This window comes from Chiloscyllium plagiosum, unplaced genomic scaffold (genome assembly GCF_037043375.1).
Source record: "Chiloscyllium plagiosum isolate Xiang-an unplaced genomic scaffold, Cpla_swu_hap1 HiC_scaffold_43, whole genome shotgun sequence".
NCBI classification, from domain to species: domain Eukaryota; kingdom Metazoa; phylum Chordata; class Chondrichthyes; order Orectolobiformes; family Hemiscylliidae; genus Chiloscyllium; species Chiloscyllium plagiosum.
In genome coordinates, this window is record NW_028270181.1 from 23,757,140 (window position 1) to 23,775,148 (window position 18,009).

The 18,009-nt window shown below is 43.8% G+C and overlaps 1 protein-coding gene across 1 annotated transcript in view; it reads left to right on the top strand.

Moving 5' to 3' along the window:
* The window catches only part of LOC122541704 (pyroglutamylated RF-amide peptide receptor-like), a 63,509-nt gene that overhangs the window by 38,058 nt on the left and 7,442 nt on the right, over positions 1-18,009 (top strand). The window contains exons 2-5 of the mRNA XM_043678595.2: positions 2,134-2,286; positions 6,142-6,203; positions 11,138-11,373; positions 15,912-16,009. Coding sequence (XP_043534530.2) covers positions 2,134-2,286; positions 6,142-6,203; positions 11,138-11,373; positions 15,912-16,009 — 549 coding nt within the window. The remainder of the gene's footprint in view (positions 1-2,133; positions 2,287-6,141; positions 6,204-11,137; positions 11,374-15,911; positions 16,010-18,009) is intronic.

Consider the following 18,009-nt stretch of genomic DNA (forward strand, 5'->3'; position numbering starts at 1 on the left):
ACACTCTTAACTCTGATCTCCAGCATCTGCAGTTCTCACTTTCTACTAGCAGGACATGTCTGCCAAATTTAATTCATTTCTTCTACGAGGTGACAGAGGCAGTGGGATGAATTCTTGTGCTGTAGATGTAGTATATTTCAGAAAGCATTTGATACAGTGCCACACACTGGTTAGTTAGTAAATTAGAAATATTTGAAATTGATGGCCCATAGCAGTATGGATTTGAAGTTGGCTAAAAGATAGGAAATAGAGGGGAGGTAGAGATGGACATTTCTCAGACTGGAGACAAGTTGAAAGTGGTGTTCCCGAAGGATTGGTGTTGGAATTTTGCTTTGGGTATGAGTATGGAGAGAAAGTAGGAGATTGGCATTATGTATGCTCTGTTAACGAGTTGGGTGCATCAACAATGGATCAAACAGCCTCCTTCTACACTATAACACTGCTGTGATTCTGAAATAGTGAATATTATAACATTCAACAACCAGAAAGATGTTGAATTTGACTGTCTCTTGGAGCAGGATCTTTCATCTTGATGAAACTCACTCCTGTTAAACATGTCTTTTTCAGTAATTCCCTTAGCAGGAGGCTCAGTGGCTTTAGTAAAGCCCCAAGCAATAGATTGAAGCTTGAGGAAGATGGTTTGAGGAATAAAATGAGAGAACTTGAGGATGGGGGGCTTGTGTTTTATTTCCGGGTTGCAAGCTGAGGGGGGAGGGAATACTCCAGCTCAGTTAATTTTAACTTCTGCACATGAAAAAAAAGGGAAAATATTGGTTTGGTTGTTGGTATTTTCAAACCAACCTATTCAGAGATGGCATGATACCCTCTAGAACAGGTGAGGCTTGAACACAGACCTCCTGGCTCAGAGGTAGAGCACTACCATCACATCATAGGATCTCTTGGCCACTGGCCAGAACTCTGACAGTTCTTTCTGCTGAAGACCTTTGAAGAAAAGGAGGATTGAGTTGAAAGGCCCTTTGGTCAAACTTAGCCCACACTCTGTAGCAAAGAAACAATTGTTAGTGTTCTAGGAGAGAGCGAGGAGGTTTGCTTCCATTGGAGATTCTTGGCCAATCAACCTTGTCCAATTATGCAACATGACTCAGGGGGTGTAAAGTGTGGGGCGCTATAGAAGTACCTTTACAGTCAAAAAATAGATCAGAAATGGTATTCCACAGCAAATACTTAAAGTCATCTTTATTTTAAAGACTGAAAATAAAGACCTTTTCTAAAACCAAAACATAAGATTTCCCTTTAGGATATCATCTATGGGGTAGATCTGAAAGGAAGTTTACTTGTTAATGCAAATGAACACAGCCATGCTAGTCTGAAAATGCCTGATCTCATCTGATCTTGATAACTAAGCAGACTCAGGCCTGGATAGTACTTGGATGGGAGACTGCCTGGGACACCAAGTGCAGTAGGCTTTTATAGAGGTTTGCAAAATTATGAGGAGCATGGATAGGTTAAATAGACAAAGTCTTTTCCCTGGGGTGGGGGAATCCAGAACTAGAGGGCATAGGTTTAGGGTGAGAGGGGAAAGATATAAAAGAGACCTAAGGGTCAACTTTTTCACACAGGGGGTGGTACGGGTATGGAATGAGCTGCCAGAGGAAGTGGTGAAGGCTGGTACAATTGCAACATTTAAGAGGCATTTGGATGGGTATATGTATAGGAAGGGTTTGGAGGGATATGGGCCGGGTGCTGGCAGGTGGGACTAGATTGGGTTGGGATATCTGGTCGGCATGGGCAGGTTGGACCAAAGGATCTGTTTCCGTGCTGTACATCTCTATGACTCTATGACTAGATGTAATCTATCCTTACTGCTGTTACAGCCTTGAGCAGATCCATCTAGCTTGTTATGCATAGTAACTTCCATTGTTTGTGCACTGGCTGGTCAATTTGTAGATCTCTGTAGAAAGTTGGAGCTCTGAGCTATATGGAATAAAGTCTAAGTAATTAATACACTTTTTCCCTGTTGAATGCGCCTTTGCTAGTAGCCACTTAAGAACTGAACATCCATCTAATTAAATCCTGCAGTACCAACTGGTTTGATATTGTTTGATAGATGTACAAAGTATCAGATGTACAGCTGATAATTTTTCAACCTTTCATCTGATTTCTAATTTCCAGGCACTTTTGTCTGCAAGATGGTTCCTTTTGTTCAGACTACAGCTGTGGTGAGCTGCGTCCTAACAATGACGTGTATAGCAGTGGAGCGATATGAAGGAATAGTGCACCCACTGAGAAGGCATTACCTGAACACAAGGGCATGCAAAATGCTCGGTAGGTCTTCTGTACATCCTAATTATGCATAAGATGATAACGTGGTGATACTGTCATTGGAAGAGTGATTAGCCTACTCCTCTGGGGCTGGGGTTCAAATCCTATTACAGTTACCCTATAGAACTTAAATTCAATTACAGTGAAATCACAATAAGCCAATCTCAGATAACCTGAAGTGCCAGTTGTAGAGAAGTTGTGTCTGGTTGGATAGGAAATCTAATGGAAGTTTGCCCGTGGTAAGCTAAAGATCTGGACTGGTAAATTCTGATTAACCAAGTTCTTGCACACTCATTGTATGACAGTGCAATCATTCCCTCCAAGGTGCACTACACCAATGTTCCTTGCATGACGATTGGCGTGTCAGTATGCCAATTGCCGACCAAGTATTCTCGAAAGCCGGTCAGAAGATTGGAAGCAATGTTGGTGCCAACCGATTGTAGCGGAGTTAGGCTTTGCTCACCAACCAAATCTGTAAGAGTGCCAAAGCCATTGAGACAATGAAAAGTGCTGTGCTGTCAATTGGAGGCAATGGACTGGACTTTTCTTTTGGCAAAGTATTGTATTTGTTGAGATTCATAGTCGGCTGTGGCCAATGTTGAATTTTCTCATGCCATTTTCTCTTCAGCTCGCTCATTATACAACAGTCCTCTTGCAATCGTGTGGCAGGAGTGCTAACCACTGCCAGGAGGTTCTTGTTGGTGAAGCCACATTGAAACAGCAGGTCATAGAATCCCCTCAGTGTGGGAGCAGGCCATTTGGCCCTTTGAATCCATACCAACCTCCCAAGAGCACGCCACCCAGACCCACCTAACCATCCTGGTAACCCTAAAATCCAAATAAGCTCCACGTCTTTGGACTGTTGGAGGAAACCAGAGCAATCGGAGGAAACCCACACAGACACGGAGAACGTGCAAATTCCATATAGACTGTTGCCCAAGGGTGGAATGGAACTCGGGTCACTGGCGCTGTGAGTCAGTAACGCTAACCACTGAGCTACAGTACTGCCCACAGGAACAGCACGTCTCACTGTGATGCTTGATCCATTATCATTGAGGACATGACCTAGAAGGGAAACTTGCACTCTGTATTTTAGACAGGGTCTTGGAGGCGCTGTTGGAGAGGCAAGCTGGAAACTAGCAGATTGGGAAATCACTCTACTAATCCCCAGGCAGCCCCTTCCCAGACAGCACCCCTACCTCTCAGACAAAGCAAAATGTCCAGCAATGCCAGGAAGAAAGTCACAGCAATGCTACCATCTTCTTCCCACTACCTCCTAGTCATTCTAATCCTGCCACTGCACAGTAAGATCACTGCAGTGATATGCAGAGGTCAGCAAGGTGGACCTCGTTCAATGTGAGTTCCCTGATTGGGGCTGTTAACCTAGGCCAATCGGGGAGGCCTCACTGATAGATATAAACAGGACAGTCAGTGGTTCTGCTCACTGTAGGAGCCGGCTCCGTGCTGCCTAGGTCAGTGTCATGTAATATGCACATGTAAGTAAAGGGTGAATTGGTGATGGGATACTGGGCCTGCACGGAGTTATGTCAATCACCAAGCTACTGGTCCACAATTCCCACTATTTCCTGCAGCATCTCCACTCAATGGCCCTCAGCAACTTCATCCTCCAAGTTCCGAGTCTTCTTGCCCTCAGTGTTTCTACTGGGGATACCTCACCATATCTACTACTGCTCCATCTCCACTAACAACTCTTTTAACCTCTTCCATCTCACTCAGTCCCTCCTTTTGGCACATTGCAGGTAAAACCTACACTAGGGAGGTGTTGGCATAGTGCCAATGTCATTGGATTGCAATCCAGTGGGCCAAGAGGGGGATTAAAAGCTAATTTAATGGTGACCATGTAACCACTCTTGATTATCAGTAAAACCCATCTGGTTCACTGAAGTGCTTTAGAGAAGGAAATCTGCTGTTTTTACCTGGTCTGGCCTACATGTGACTCCAGATCTCAGCAATGTGGTTGACCTTTAACTGACCTCTGAAATGACCTATAAAGCCATTCAATTCAAGAGCGATTGGGAATGGGCAACAATTATCAGACTTTGCAGTGATGCCCAAAACTGAGCCGAAATGGCAAAGTTGGGTGGTAGGAGGTTGGCAGTGGACACTATCAGGCGAGTGGGCAGAGTGCTCATGTGGAGATGCTCTATGTCCAGCCAGCCCAGTGTACTCACATTTCCACTCCTATTGCACATTGATGATCTCAACTCTGTTAAGCAGATATTAGCAGCACCCACACAACTCAGACCAACAGCTCAAAACATCAGCACTTCCTGTGTCGGAGGAGAAAACCAGCCCAGAGACTTTCCATCTTAATATATCTGATATATTAAGATATATTAGAGATATATCTTACTACAATTTATCGAAACTGCATGGTCACGGTTCTGGTTGCTTATCCCTAATTTCAACACAAACTGGGAGCAATTGGCCATAAAGCTATCAGAGATCAGAAGCATAGAATCCCTACGGTGCAGAAACAGGCCATTTAGCCCATTGTGTCTGCACTGACCCTTCAAAGAGCATCCCACCCGCATCCCTGTCACCCTGCGTAACCCATGGCCAATCCACCTAACTTGCACATCACAGAAAGTAACCAGAGCCCCTGGAGGAAACCCATGCAGACATGGGGAGAATATGCAAACTCCACACAGACAATCCTCCAAGGCTGGAATCGGGTCTGGGCCCCTGGTACTATGAGGCAGCAGGGCTAGTCATTGAGCCACCCATAAATACAATCAGTTATGACTCTAATCAGTGATTAAGCTTTTAACATGACCGAGCAATGTAAGGTTGTGTCTTACCATCGGCCTCAGCCAATTGGAGGCATTTGTTACACAGGAACACTGGCCCTCAGATTGCTTATCCCTTTAGCTTGCGTCAGTGTCACCGCAGGAAGACACTCTGAAACTGAGCTCCATTTTCTAACCTGTTCAGAGATGTTTTGACACACTTCTGGAGCAGATGGGATATGAACCCAGCTCAGAGCTGGGGATTCTACCATTGCACCGCAAGTGTCCTCCCAGTTATGAGGCAACGACTCACCTCCAGGCAGACGATGATCCCATAGTGTTGTGTCAAGGTTTTGTGGATGGCGCAAAAACAGCAGGCAGGTTTGGCGGAGACTAGAGGTTGGTGTGAGGGACCAATTTTTAAAAATTCCATGTGATGGAAGTGGGACTGCTATATAGCTAAGATACCACGTGTGTTTTGCCACTTGGACAAATCAAGTGATGCACATTTAGATTGTGTCAGGCAATGTCACTGTTAGCACAATGAGATGGATACATAATCAATTTGAGTAGCTTTAGGTGTTCTTGAGTTGAAGGAAGACCACCCGGAAACAGCTCTCCAACTTCAGACAGCTGCAGTTTGTTACAAATTTCAAAATGCAGAGCCTGCAATCTCAAAACATTCTCTTTTTTGGTGTGAGTGAAATGGGAAAAAGAAGGAATGGAGATTGGGGAGCTGACAGAATTGAGAAGCGATTCAGGTACGAGATCAGGGAAAAGGCCATCTTAAGCGGATTTGGGCTTAATGTCTAAAATTCCTTGCTTTTTTAGCGCTTTATGGCCAATTGCTCCCAGTTTGTGTTGAAATTAGGGATAAGCAACCAGAACCGCGACCAGGCAGTTTCGATAAATTGTAGTCCCAATTCTCAGACTATTGGTATATATGAGCATGGCAGAATTAGGCCTAGGAAACTATGTATCACAGTAAAAACAGCATAACTAAACGCTCCATCTATGCCATCCTCCCGTGATTATATATGTTTTGTTTTCGTAATTTGACTGGAAATGAGTTCAGGATGAACAGTGCTAACATACTTTTCATTGCCAGGATTCGCATGGGCAGTGGCTGTAATTGTTGGATCTCCTATGTTGTACGTTCAACAACTTGAGGCAAGTTCTCTCATTTACTTTGTATTAATGCATTATTCAAAATAAAACATTCTGGATTCATTTATTCAATTTAAAATACAAATAATGAGATACAATCTTCTCAAAACTCACAAATAATGAGAGCCTGGTGCTTAAAAGCAGTACTTCCTAGTAACTCATGAAGAGAAGTGCTTTAAGACTCATACTTTACCAAACAAATTTAATCAACATTAATTGAACATTAATTTTGCACACAAACTAAGTGGGCGGCACGGTGGCACAGTGGTTAGCACTGCTGCCTCACAGCGCCAGAGACCCGGGTTCAATTCCCGCCTCAGGCGACTGACTGTGTGGAGTTTGCACGTTCTCCCCGTGTCTGCGTGGGTTTCCTCCCACAGTCCAAAGATGTGCAGGTCAGGTGAATTGGCTATGCTAAATTGCCCGTAGTGTTAGGTAAGGGGTAAATGTAGGGGTATGGGTGGGTTGCGCTTCGGCGGGGCGGTGTGGACTTGTTGGGCCGAAGGGCCTGTTTCCACACTGTAATGTAATCTAATCTAAACCAAACTAAAGGAAAGGTACTTTCATATGAATGAATTAATGCAACTGAGATATGTCTTTCAAATCAAATTGCTATGCTCCATTCTTCTCTGTGAGACATGAAATATTACCGAAACAGTTCCAAAGAACTATAATATACAGCTTTGAAGCAGACTCAACTCCCCCATCATAGCAGGAGAAAAAAAACATTTCATTCAGGCCAAGTTATCAAGATCCAGTTTTCACCTTTGTAGATGAGTATGTTTTGTTTCATGAATGCCAAGAGACCCTTTTGTTTGGTTTTTCTTTCAACAGAAAAATTAACTCTTGTTAGCATTATGGCATCGTTGTTAGCCAAAGCAGTTTTCTCTACTGATTTGCGAGTCTGTGTAACACAGTGGTTAGCACTGCTCCCTCAGCGCCAGAGACCTGGGTTCGACTTGAGCCTCAGGCGATTTGTCTGTCTGTCTGAAATTTGCATGTTCTCCCTTTGGCGGCATAAGTTTTGTTTGGGTGCTCTGGTTTCCTCCCACATCCAAAGATGAGCAGGTTAGGTGGATTGGCCATGATAAAAAATACCCTGTAGTGTTCATAGATGTGTGGGTTAGCCATGGCATGTGGGGTTATGGGGAGTAAATGCTGTTCAGAGGATCAGTGCAGACTCAATGGGCTGATTCGCCTCCTCCCATACTCCAGGGATATCACAAGAATTTTAAGACTATCGCTTGCCTTTTTTTTTTGACATTTCAATAGTTTCTTCTGTTTGGCATCCAGATCACATGGGCATGAATCCAACCTGATCCTTCCTTTTCAGAATATTCTACAGAATGTTTTGAAAAGATCAAGAAGATCTATAGTACAGCAGAAATGTCCATTGGCCAATCTCATCTCTGTTGGTCATTTCACCTTAAGATCGAGGAGACATTAACCTTTGTGATATATATATCTGTGTGCGTATGTGTACATAAAAATGGGTTGCTCAGTTAATGGCCCGATTTTGTATTTCTAAAGCAAGTTTAGGCTTGTTAAAACATCCACGAGTGCCTCAAAAACAATTTGGCGTGGAGCTACAAAAAAATCTCTCCACCCCCAAGACTCCCAGCCTCATTCCTGATGAAGGGCTTTTGCCTGAAACGTTGATTTTCCTGCTCCTCGGATGCTGCCTGACCTGCTGTGCTTTTCCAGCACCACACTCTTGACTCTAATCTCCAGCATCTGCAGTCCTCACTTTCGCCTACAAAAAGAGACATCAGGGCACGTGAGAGAAGTCTTGGTCAAAGAGGTCAGTTTTAAGGATAGACCTAAAGGAGGGGGGAGAGACATAACCAGCGAGAAAGGTTTACGGTGGAATCTTCAGAGCTTAAGGTCCGTGCAGCCGATAACATGTGGAGCAGCTACGATGGGAGATGTACTGGATGACGGAATGAAGATGTGCAGATATTACGGAAAGTTAGAGCCTAGAGGAAGTTATAGAGATGAACAGAAGAGATTAACTTTTCCTTGAGCATGAGGTGCACAATTTCTTCCCTTTCTGCTCCAACATTTATCTCTATTCACCCTCAGACAATAACACTGTATATACTGACTACCTCAGTATCATCTCTTGATCCATCCACTGAATCTAATTTATCAAACTACTCATATAGCCTCTGGTAATGGATGATCAGAAAATTACTTTGACTAAATCTAGAGAAGCCATGCCTTTAGACCGCAGCCACAAACTGTTGTCTAACCGCTGACTCCATCTCACTGGTCTGAGGTTGAACTAACCCACCTGTAACATTGGTGTCACATTTGTTCTGACCATACAGTTCTAATCACACATCTGCCCCATTACTAAGAGTGTACATCTCCCCCTTGTGACAGTGCCAGCTCACCCTACTCGGTGACTGTCTGTTCTTTAAGTTTCTAACACGTCTGTCTGTTTATTTCCCATTTAAACAGGCAATGAATTCTCATGATCATCCAGCTTTGTTGTGAACACAAAACATTTCTTCCCAGCTCCAGAAACTTCAACCATACTTTTTCTTACTTTAGACTTGAAGATCCCAAAGTTTTCCTGGGTGGGGTCCTACTTCCATCCTCCATAAACTTGAGTTCATCTCAAGGCCCATGGACTGTATTTGAACTCCCATTCATTCCTGTGCTTACAGACTCAATTTTTAAAGTTCTCATCTCTTTTTTTTTACACCAAACTGTTCATCTCCCTCACTCATAGATCTTTAACTCCAGTCCTATATCTTCCCAAGATCTCTGTACGCTTCAAGTTCTGATTTTGATCCTTTCCCCAGTGGTGGCTATGTTTTGCATTGCCAAAGCCCTAAGCTCTAAAATTTCCTCCTTATACCTTTCCACATCTCTCTCTATACTTTGAGTGTCCCCCTTCAGCCTTTGATCTTTACCTCTGAGAATGTGAGGGCAGTAGTCCCGATCACTTGGAAGTTACCTTCCAAGTTATTCATCATCCTGACCTTGAAATGTGCTTTTAATTCTTTCACAGGATACAGTGTCACTGTCTGGGCCAGCATTTACTACCTATCCCTATTGCCCTTGGGACAGTGGTGATGAACAGCACTCCCAGTGCTGCACATAGACCTGCAATGTTGTTACAGAGAGGATTTCAATCGAACTCTATCAACAAACACATCGAGTTAGACTCCATCTACCACCCCCTGAGAAAAGGAACAGGAAGTGAAATCACCACAGGAAATAACATCATCACAGGAAATGACATCACCAACCCAAAGAAACCCAAAGATATAAACAGAAAGCAGGGAATTTTCAGCAGTGCTTTGCCTGAGGCCCACTGAAGATGTTACCTAGTAGTGTGATGAAATGTCTGAAAATGAACCTTCCAGCTCAATGGGCAAACCTACATCTGAAAGGGTTTCATGATTTTGATCCATTGACAGAGAATGAGCAGGAATATAATTCCAAAGCAGGATAGTGACTGGCTTAGAGGACAACTTACGAGCGCAGGTGTTCCCATGTATCTGCTACCCTTGTCATCATAGAATCCCTACAGCGTGGAGGCACATTTGTTCTGATCGCACAGTTCTGATCACACATCTGCCCCATTGAGTCCACACCCACCCTTCAGAAGAGCACCCCACACAGACCTACCCCAAACCTGAAACCCTGCATGGCTAATTCACCTAATCTGCACATTCCTGGACACTATGGGTCATTTGTCATGGCCAATCCACCTCACCTGCACATCTTTCAACTGTGGGAGGAAACCGGATGATACAGAGGAAACCCACACAGACACAGGGGCAACATCTGTGCAAACTCCACACTGACAGGTGGAATTGAACCAGGGTCCCTGGCGCTGTGAGGCAGTGGTGCTAACCGCTGAGCCATCGTGCTGCCCTAAATTGACTCCATCCAGGTAGGTCCTTCTAGGTGGTAGAGGTCATGGTTTAGATGGTGCTATCAGACCAGCTCTGGTGAATTGCTGCAGTGCAACTTGTATGTAGTTCACGTTGATTCTTCATTTTTGTACGGAGATATGGCTAGTGTTGTCTACCTGTACTTCACTTGAACTGCTGTAGAGTCAATCACCCTGCCTTGAGTTACATATACACAGATCAGGTAAGGATGTCAGATTTCCTTCCCTAAAGGAGATTAGTGAAGCAGATAGGTTTTCATAAGACTTGATAGTGGATACGGTCTTTATTATGCTTTATTGATGGATTTTATTGAACCCAAATTTCAACCATCTGTCATGGTGAGGTTCCAACCCATGCCCAAGACCATGAGGTCTGTATTATTCACCATGTGACATTCTCAATACAGCACTACTCACTTACCTGATTGGAAGGGGGGGTGGAGATCACTACTCCTTCACTGTTGCCAGGTCAAATTGCTGGCCCTCTCTCCCTCTCTAACAGCCCTGTGTATTTACTGACACCAGATGGACAGCAGTGGTCTGAGACATGAATAGAAATAAGTAGTAAGTTAGTGGCAAAAGGGAGCTCACTAGCGCAACTAGGGATGAGCAACACATCCTGCCCTTTCCCATGCCCAAGAATGACTATACCGAGAAAAACTATTGCTTTCTGTTATCGACCGTAGTATTGGCTTATGTGGCTCAATGTCAAACATTGCTTAACAAAGACCTTGAGGCACTTCTAATATGAATTCAGTTATATTTATTTTAAATCTGAGGCATTTCCCAAGTGAGGAGACAGTACAGGTCAGAAAGCACGTGACTATGAGTTAGTGTAATGGTTAGGTAACTGGCAAAATTCACAACACCAATCTCACTGCTGTAAAATCTGAGCTGAAATAAAATTATTGCCTCACTTGCTGTGCAAATAGCAATATTTTGGTAAAATATGTTTAAGTAGTTATTTAGCTTATTCAGCAAAAATAAGCTGCTTTAAAAAATAACAGGCAGTCCTTTTTATTCACAGGTGAAGTATGATTTTCTCTATGAACGTCGGTACGTCTCCTGCCTCGAGTGCTGGAACTCTGCTTCACTCCGAAAAGCCTACGCTGTTTTCATTCTGGTGGCACTGTTCCTGCTGCCCCAGTTGGTAATGCTGCTTCTTTACAGCAGAATTGCTTTTGAGCTCTGGATCAAGAAACGTGTGGGGGATAACTCCTTTCTCACTGCCCTGAACCAAAGGGAAATGTCCAAGATTGCAAAGTAAGCACTTTAAATGCACATAATATTCAGAACAAAACCAAAGAATTGAATTTAGAATTAGAATTAGGTTTATTGTCACGTGTAGTCAGGTTACAAAAGTACAAGAATACAGTGAAAAGTGTACAATATCGCCAACACATCGCGCCATCTCAGGTACAAAGTGTCCAGGTACAAATCCTAGCTACAAAAGTGTAGAGAAAGTTAAGAAAAATGTTGCCCCACCTTACAGATATGCAAAACATCAGTGCAAGTTAGGAAAATAAGAAGTAAAGCTAAAAAGATAGATACTATAGTCTTTCTATAAGAGATTCCACATGATCTGACTGAGCGCCACTGGTTCTCAACCAGTACCTATCTTCATTCTAGACGCTGGCCGTCCCCACTCTGGTCCAGACCATTGGCCACAGTCCCCTCTCCAGGCCACTGGCTGTCCCCACTCTATTCCAGTCCACTAGCCACCCCCACTCCGCTCCAGGCTGCCGGCTGCAATCCCACTCCAGGCACTGATCACCCCTGCATTGCTCTGGGACACTGGCAGAAGAGAAAAGACAGAAGAGAAAGATTGACAGGGCAAATAGGGCCTAATGGGCATACTGTTCTAGCGACAGCGGCAGTCACAAGGAGATCAAAACTGGGAACTAAACCTTCAGGTGTTTTTTAAAAGGACAGGCAGATTAGAAAGTGTCACGAGATAGCGTTGTTGGTACAGGATGGAATTAGTACAAGAGCAAGATATGGTCTTGAATCTGATTATGTAGAATCCATATGGATGGAGATAAGAAATGAAAAGGGCAAGAAGATAGTGGTCAGACTTTAAAGGATCCCTAACAGTAGCAATATAATGGATTAGAGAATAAATCAGGAGATAATAAGTGTATATAAAAAAGACAATACATTAGTCACGGGTGATTTTAGTCTTCATGTAGATTGAGTTCATCTGTTGGCAGAGGAAGTCATGATGAATAATTCACAGAGTGTAATAAGGACAGTTTCCTAGAATAATATGTTGTGGATCCAACCATGGATCAGACTGCTTTGGATCTGGTGATGTGTAATGAGGCAGTTTTAATACATGATCTCCGAGTAAAAGATCCCTAAGAAAACAGTGACCATCACATGGTAGAATTTAGCATTCAGTTTGATGGTGAGGAACTTGGGTTGGAAACAACTGTACTAAACCTAAATAAGGTTTAATCATAAATGAGAGAGGGCAGAGTTGACTGTAGTCAGCTGGGAAAGGAGTTTCGGAGAAAAGATGATTGACAGCAGTCATTTAAGAAAATAGTTCATGACAAACAAGCCCCTGAAGAAGGGCTTATGCCCGAAACGTCGATTCTCCTGCTCCTTGAATGCTGCCTGACCTGCTGCGCTTTTCCAGCAACACATTTTTCAGCTCTGATCTCCAGCATCTGCAGTCCTCACTTTCTCCTAAACAACAATGTTATGTCCCAGTAAGGAAGGATTCTATTGACGGGAAAAACCAACCATGGCCAATCAACAATGTTAAGAAATGTGGCAAAGATTAGTGATTAACCAGAGAATTGGGAGCACTCTAAAAACCATTAAAATATAACCAAACAACAATAAAGAGGGAGAAAATAAGCTATGCCTGTAAACCAGCAAGTAATATCAAAACAGTCAGCAAGAGCTTATTTAAATATATGAAAAGGAAGAGAGTGGTGATAGTAAACATAAAGCCCTTTAGAGAAGGAGGCTGGGGCATTAATAATGGGGAACTAGAAAATGGTAGAAAATTGAATAAGTACCATGCATTAGTCTCCAAAAGAACACTAATAGCATTTCGAAAGTGCTAAATAATCGAGTGGTGAGAATAGGGGAGGAAAATAAATACAACAGCTATCACTAGAGAAATATTTCTTGGGAAGCTAATGGGGTTAAAGACCCTGGGCCTGATGGATTGCGTCCTAGGATTTTAAAGGATGGAGCTCCAGAGATGTAATGGTATTAAACTTCCAGAAATGATTAAATCCAGGAAATATCTCGACTTCTGAATTGAGTGAGCCAGGAAGTGAAAGCTTTTGTTTACCCCAATAACACTTGTATTCAACTGGAGTTCAGCTGTCAGACCAGGAATGTTCCTGTGACGTTCCTGATGACATGTGTAACAGTAATCATAAATCACGGGTTTGAATTACCCTTTGGAATACATTTACCCAATATTGTTAAATTCAGAAAAATAATTTGTGATAGCTTTTCATTAAAGATAAAATCGGTTGAAAATATCACAAAATGATCTATGACTATGAATCTATCTGACTACCCTAAGACTATGTTAACTAAACTTTGACAACAAAAAGTAGAAATTGCTGGGTAATGTCTGCAGGTCTGACAGATCTGTGAAGTGAAATCAAAGTTAATGTTTCAGGTCCACTGACCTTTCTTCAGATCGACTTAATTTGACTTAATTAGATAGAAATAGGTAGAAATACAATACTATAGTGGGTAAATGTACTATAGCATGTATTCTGTCACCAAGTTGCTCTTTATTTACATATGGTTCGTATATGGGCTCTGACCTAGAATCAAGAGACTTTCTGAATCTCTTTTTTTTTGTGTGTGCAGGTGTGGGACACAGTGAAAGACACAAGGTGTACAAATCTTTATTCGATTTCCATCACCAGGAACAAAGCAAACACCCAAGTGGCCAGTGACAAGCAGTGTCCTTCTTAGAGGGCAATGCTGCGTGATCAAACAGTGAAGGGGAGGGCAGGGATTAAATCAAAATAGAGTTGGAGGGGGAAATCATATACTCCATTTTCTGCGGTGCCCACCTCTCCCTGAACAGCTCAAGGGTGTTGGTTGACACTGCGTGCTCCTCCTCCAGAGACACCCAGGCTCTGAATCTCCTGTTTATTTTTTTTATTACCCCCACACTACCACCTAACTGCGGTAGTGCTTATTTTTCCCCCGCACCCATATTGTGTGTGTGCAGGTGTGAGACACAGTGAGAGACACAAGGTGCACGAATCTTTATTCAAATTTCCACCACCAGGAAGAAAGGAAACACCCAAGTGGCCAGTGACAAGCAGTGCCCTTCTCATCAAAGGGCAATGCTGTGTGATCAAACTGTGAAGGGGAGGGCAGGGATTAAAGGGTAGGGATTAAATCAAAATAGAGTTGGAGGGGGAAATAATATACTCCACTCTCTGCGGCGCCCACCTCTCCCTGAACAGCTCAAGGGTGTTGGTGGGCACCGCGAGCTCCTTCTCCAGAGACACCCAGGCTCTGAATCTACTGCTTATTTTTTAAAGGGCAATGCAAACTCCTGTTTATATTTTTTTTTTCAAATTTCCACCACCAGGAAGAAAGGAAACACCCATCTCCTGTTTTTTTTTATTTCTATTAACCCCCACACTACCGCCCAACTGCGGTAGTGCTTATTTTTTCCCCAGCACCCATGGTGTGTGTGTGCAGGTGTGAGACACAGTGAGAGACACAAAGTGAATGAATCTTTATTCAATTTCCACCACCAGGAAGATAGGAAAACACCCGGGTGGCCAGTGACAACACTGCCCTTCACATCAAAGGGCAGTGCTGTGTGATCAAAAACAGTGAAGGGGAGGGTAGGGACTAAATCAAAATAGAGTTGGAGGGAGAAATAATGCACTCCACTCCCTGCGGCGGCCACCTCTCCCTGAACAACTCCAGGGTGTTGGTGGACACCGCGTGCTCCTTCTCAAAGGACACCCGGGCTCTAAATCTCCTGCTTATTTTTGTTTTATTTTATTAATCACATTACAAAAACAGTTTACAACAAACAAACAGTTACATTTACAGCTGAAACAAGAGACAGCAATTTTACAAGGGAGAGGAGCAAAGCCAGGACAAACCTCAAATCCCAGTTTCACATAAAGATATAAAGAAACAACAGCAATGACAGTTGATCTCCTGCTTATATCTGTCAGCCAAGACTCCCTGATTGGCTCAGGTTAACAACCCCAATTAAGGATCTCATGGCCAATGAGATCCACCTGGTTCCAATCACTACAGTAAGCTGTCAGGGTTTGGGAATTTGAGATCAGAACAGGCTGATCAAACTCTTACACTCAGTGATTTACGTTAGGACAGCTTAACCCAACTGATGATAACAATGATAAAAAGACAAAATTGCTTACACTTAGCAACCATGAACCATTGTCCTTTGAGAAGCTGAAGGATGGAGGCAGAAAATTCACAGAGCTGATACTCTTTGAAGTTAAACATCAGCCCTTTGACAACATAGTGACGATAGTGTAGATGCAGTTACTTCCTGCATTTTGTTGAACTGTTGTGTGTACCACGATTGGGTGAGGCCTATTTCCTTGTACTTACGAGGAGGCACATTTGTTGATAATTTTATAGCAGTAAGTAGATCATATCTTAACTTCGATATGTTGATCATCTTTAATTATTTATTTTTTCACAGTAAAATATAGCATATGCAGAAGATATAAGTCGGAAAATATTAAATGTTTCTTTGATAATATATCAATAGACCCTGTCATCAAGGACTAATATTATCTGATATTCTTCTACAGAAAGAAGAAGCGTGCTGTTGTTATAATGATAACTGTTGTTGTGCTCTTCACCATATGTTGGGCCCCATTCCATGTGGTGTATATCCTGTTTGAATTCAGTAAGTGACTCTTTCACTCCCATTTCACTAGCTATTTCACCAGCAGGAGTCGATAGAGCATGAGCCAGTGGGCAGCTGGGAAGGTAAATTAGAATATTAAACGTTTACCTTGTGAATCTGTAGCTTCCATTACAGCAGTGGGAGTCGAGAAAGCACGAGCTAGGAGGGAGCCAGGAAGGTAATTTAGAATATTAAATAGTTACCTCATGAATCAGTGGAGCGAAGGCTGAACCAGGAGTGGACATGGACATAGGGAATGCTGGGTAAATGAACTAATATAGTGGCTAAACCCGAAACACTACAGATGTAGTGTCTCCCACCTGTCCTCCTCCTTGAACCAAAAAGACTCTGTGTGGAGGGTTGGTAAGGTCTGGCTTTTTAAAATCTCTTTTGGCAATTTAGACCAGAGGGGATAGAAGAATGTGGGAGGTCAGGGTCACCACTGGTGTCCCTGAAGACTTCACCAGTGAGAAGTGAGCCCGACTCCAGCTCCTTAACTCCAGTGTTAGGGAACTGGAGCTGGATGAACTTCAGATCATTCGGGAGGCTGAAGGGGTGATAGAGAGAAGTTACAGGGAGGCAGTTGCACCTAAGTTACAGGATAAATGTAGCTACGTGACCATCAGGAGAGGGAAAGGGAATAAGCAGACAGTGCAAGGATCCCCTGTGGCCATCCCCCTCAACAATAAGGGGGATGGCACGGTGGCACAGTGGTTAGCACTGCTGCCTCACAGCGCCAGAGACCCGGGTTTGATTAGATTACATTACAGTGTGGAAACAGGCCCTTTGGCCCAACAAGTCCACACCGCCACGCCGAAGCGCAACCCACCCACACCCCTACATTTACCCCTTACCTAACACTACGGGCAATTTAGCACAGACAATTCACCTGACCTGCACATCTTTGGACTGTGGGAGGAAATCGGAGCATGTGCAAACTCCACACAGTCAGTCGCCTGAGGCGGGAATTGAACCCGGGTCTCTGGCGCTGTGAGGCAACAGTGCTAACCACTGTGCCACCGTGCCGCCCTGGGTTCAATTCCCGCCTCAGGCGACTGACTGTGTGGAGTTTGCACGTTCTCCCCGTGTCTGCGTGGGTTTCCTCTGGGTGCTCCGGTTTCCTCCCACAGTTCAAAGATGTGCAGGTTAGGTGAATTGGGCCATGCTAAATTGCCCATAGTGTTAGGTTAGGGGTAAATGTAGGGGTATGGGTGGGTTGCACTTCGGTGGGTCGGTGTGGACTTGTTGGGCCGAAGGGCTTGTTTCCACACCGTAATGTAATCTAATCTAATGTAACCTAATCTAAAAATAAGTATCTTGCTTTGGATACTGTTTGGTGGGGCAGGAATGAACACCAGGGGAAAGCCGCAATGGCCTGGTCTCTGGTCTCTGGCACTGAGCCTGGCTCTGTGGCTCAGAAGGGAAGGGGGGAGACTAGGAGAGCAATAGCGATAGGAGATTTAGTGGTTAGAGGAACAGACGGGAGATTCTGTGGGTGTGAACGAGACTCCCAGCTGGTTTGTTACCTCCCGGGTGCCAGGATCAGGGATGTCTCAGATTGAGTCTATCATGATTCATAAGGGGGAGGGTGAGCAGCCAGAAGTCGTGGTACACATTGGTACCAATGACATAGCTATCAAAAGGGATGAGGACCTGAAAAGTGAATATGGGGAGTTAGGTTAGAAGCTAAAAGGCAGGACGTGCAGAGTAGTAATCTCAGGTGCCCCAGGTTAGTGAGGCTAGGAACAGACAGCGAGTGCAGGTGAACATGTAGCTGCATAGTTGGTTTAGGAGGGCTTCAGATATGTGAATCATTGGGATACCTTCTGGGGAAGGTGGGACCTGTACAAGGAAGATGGGTTGCTCCTGAACTGGAGGGGTGCCAATATTCTGGGCAGGATGTTTGCTTGAGCTCTTTGGGAGAGTTTAAACTAGTTTGGCAGGGAGATGGAAACCTGAGTTAGAATCAGAGGATGGAGTAGCTGGTGAACAGACAGATA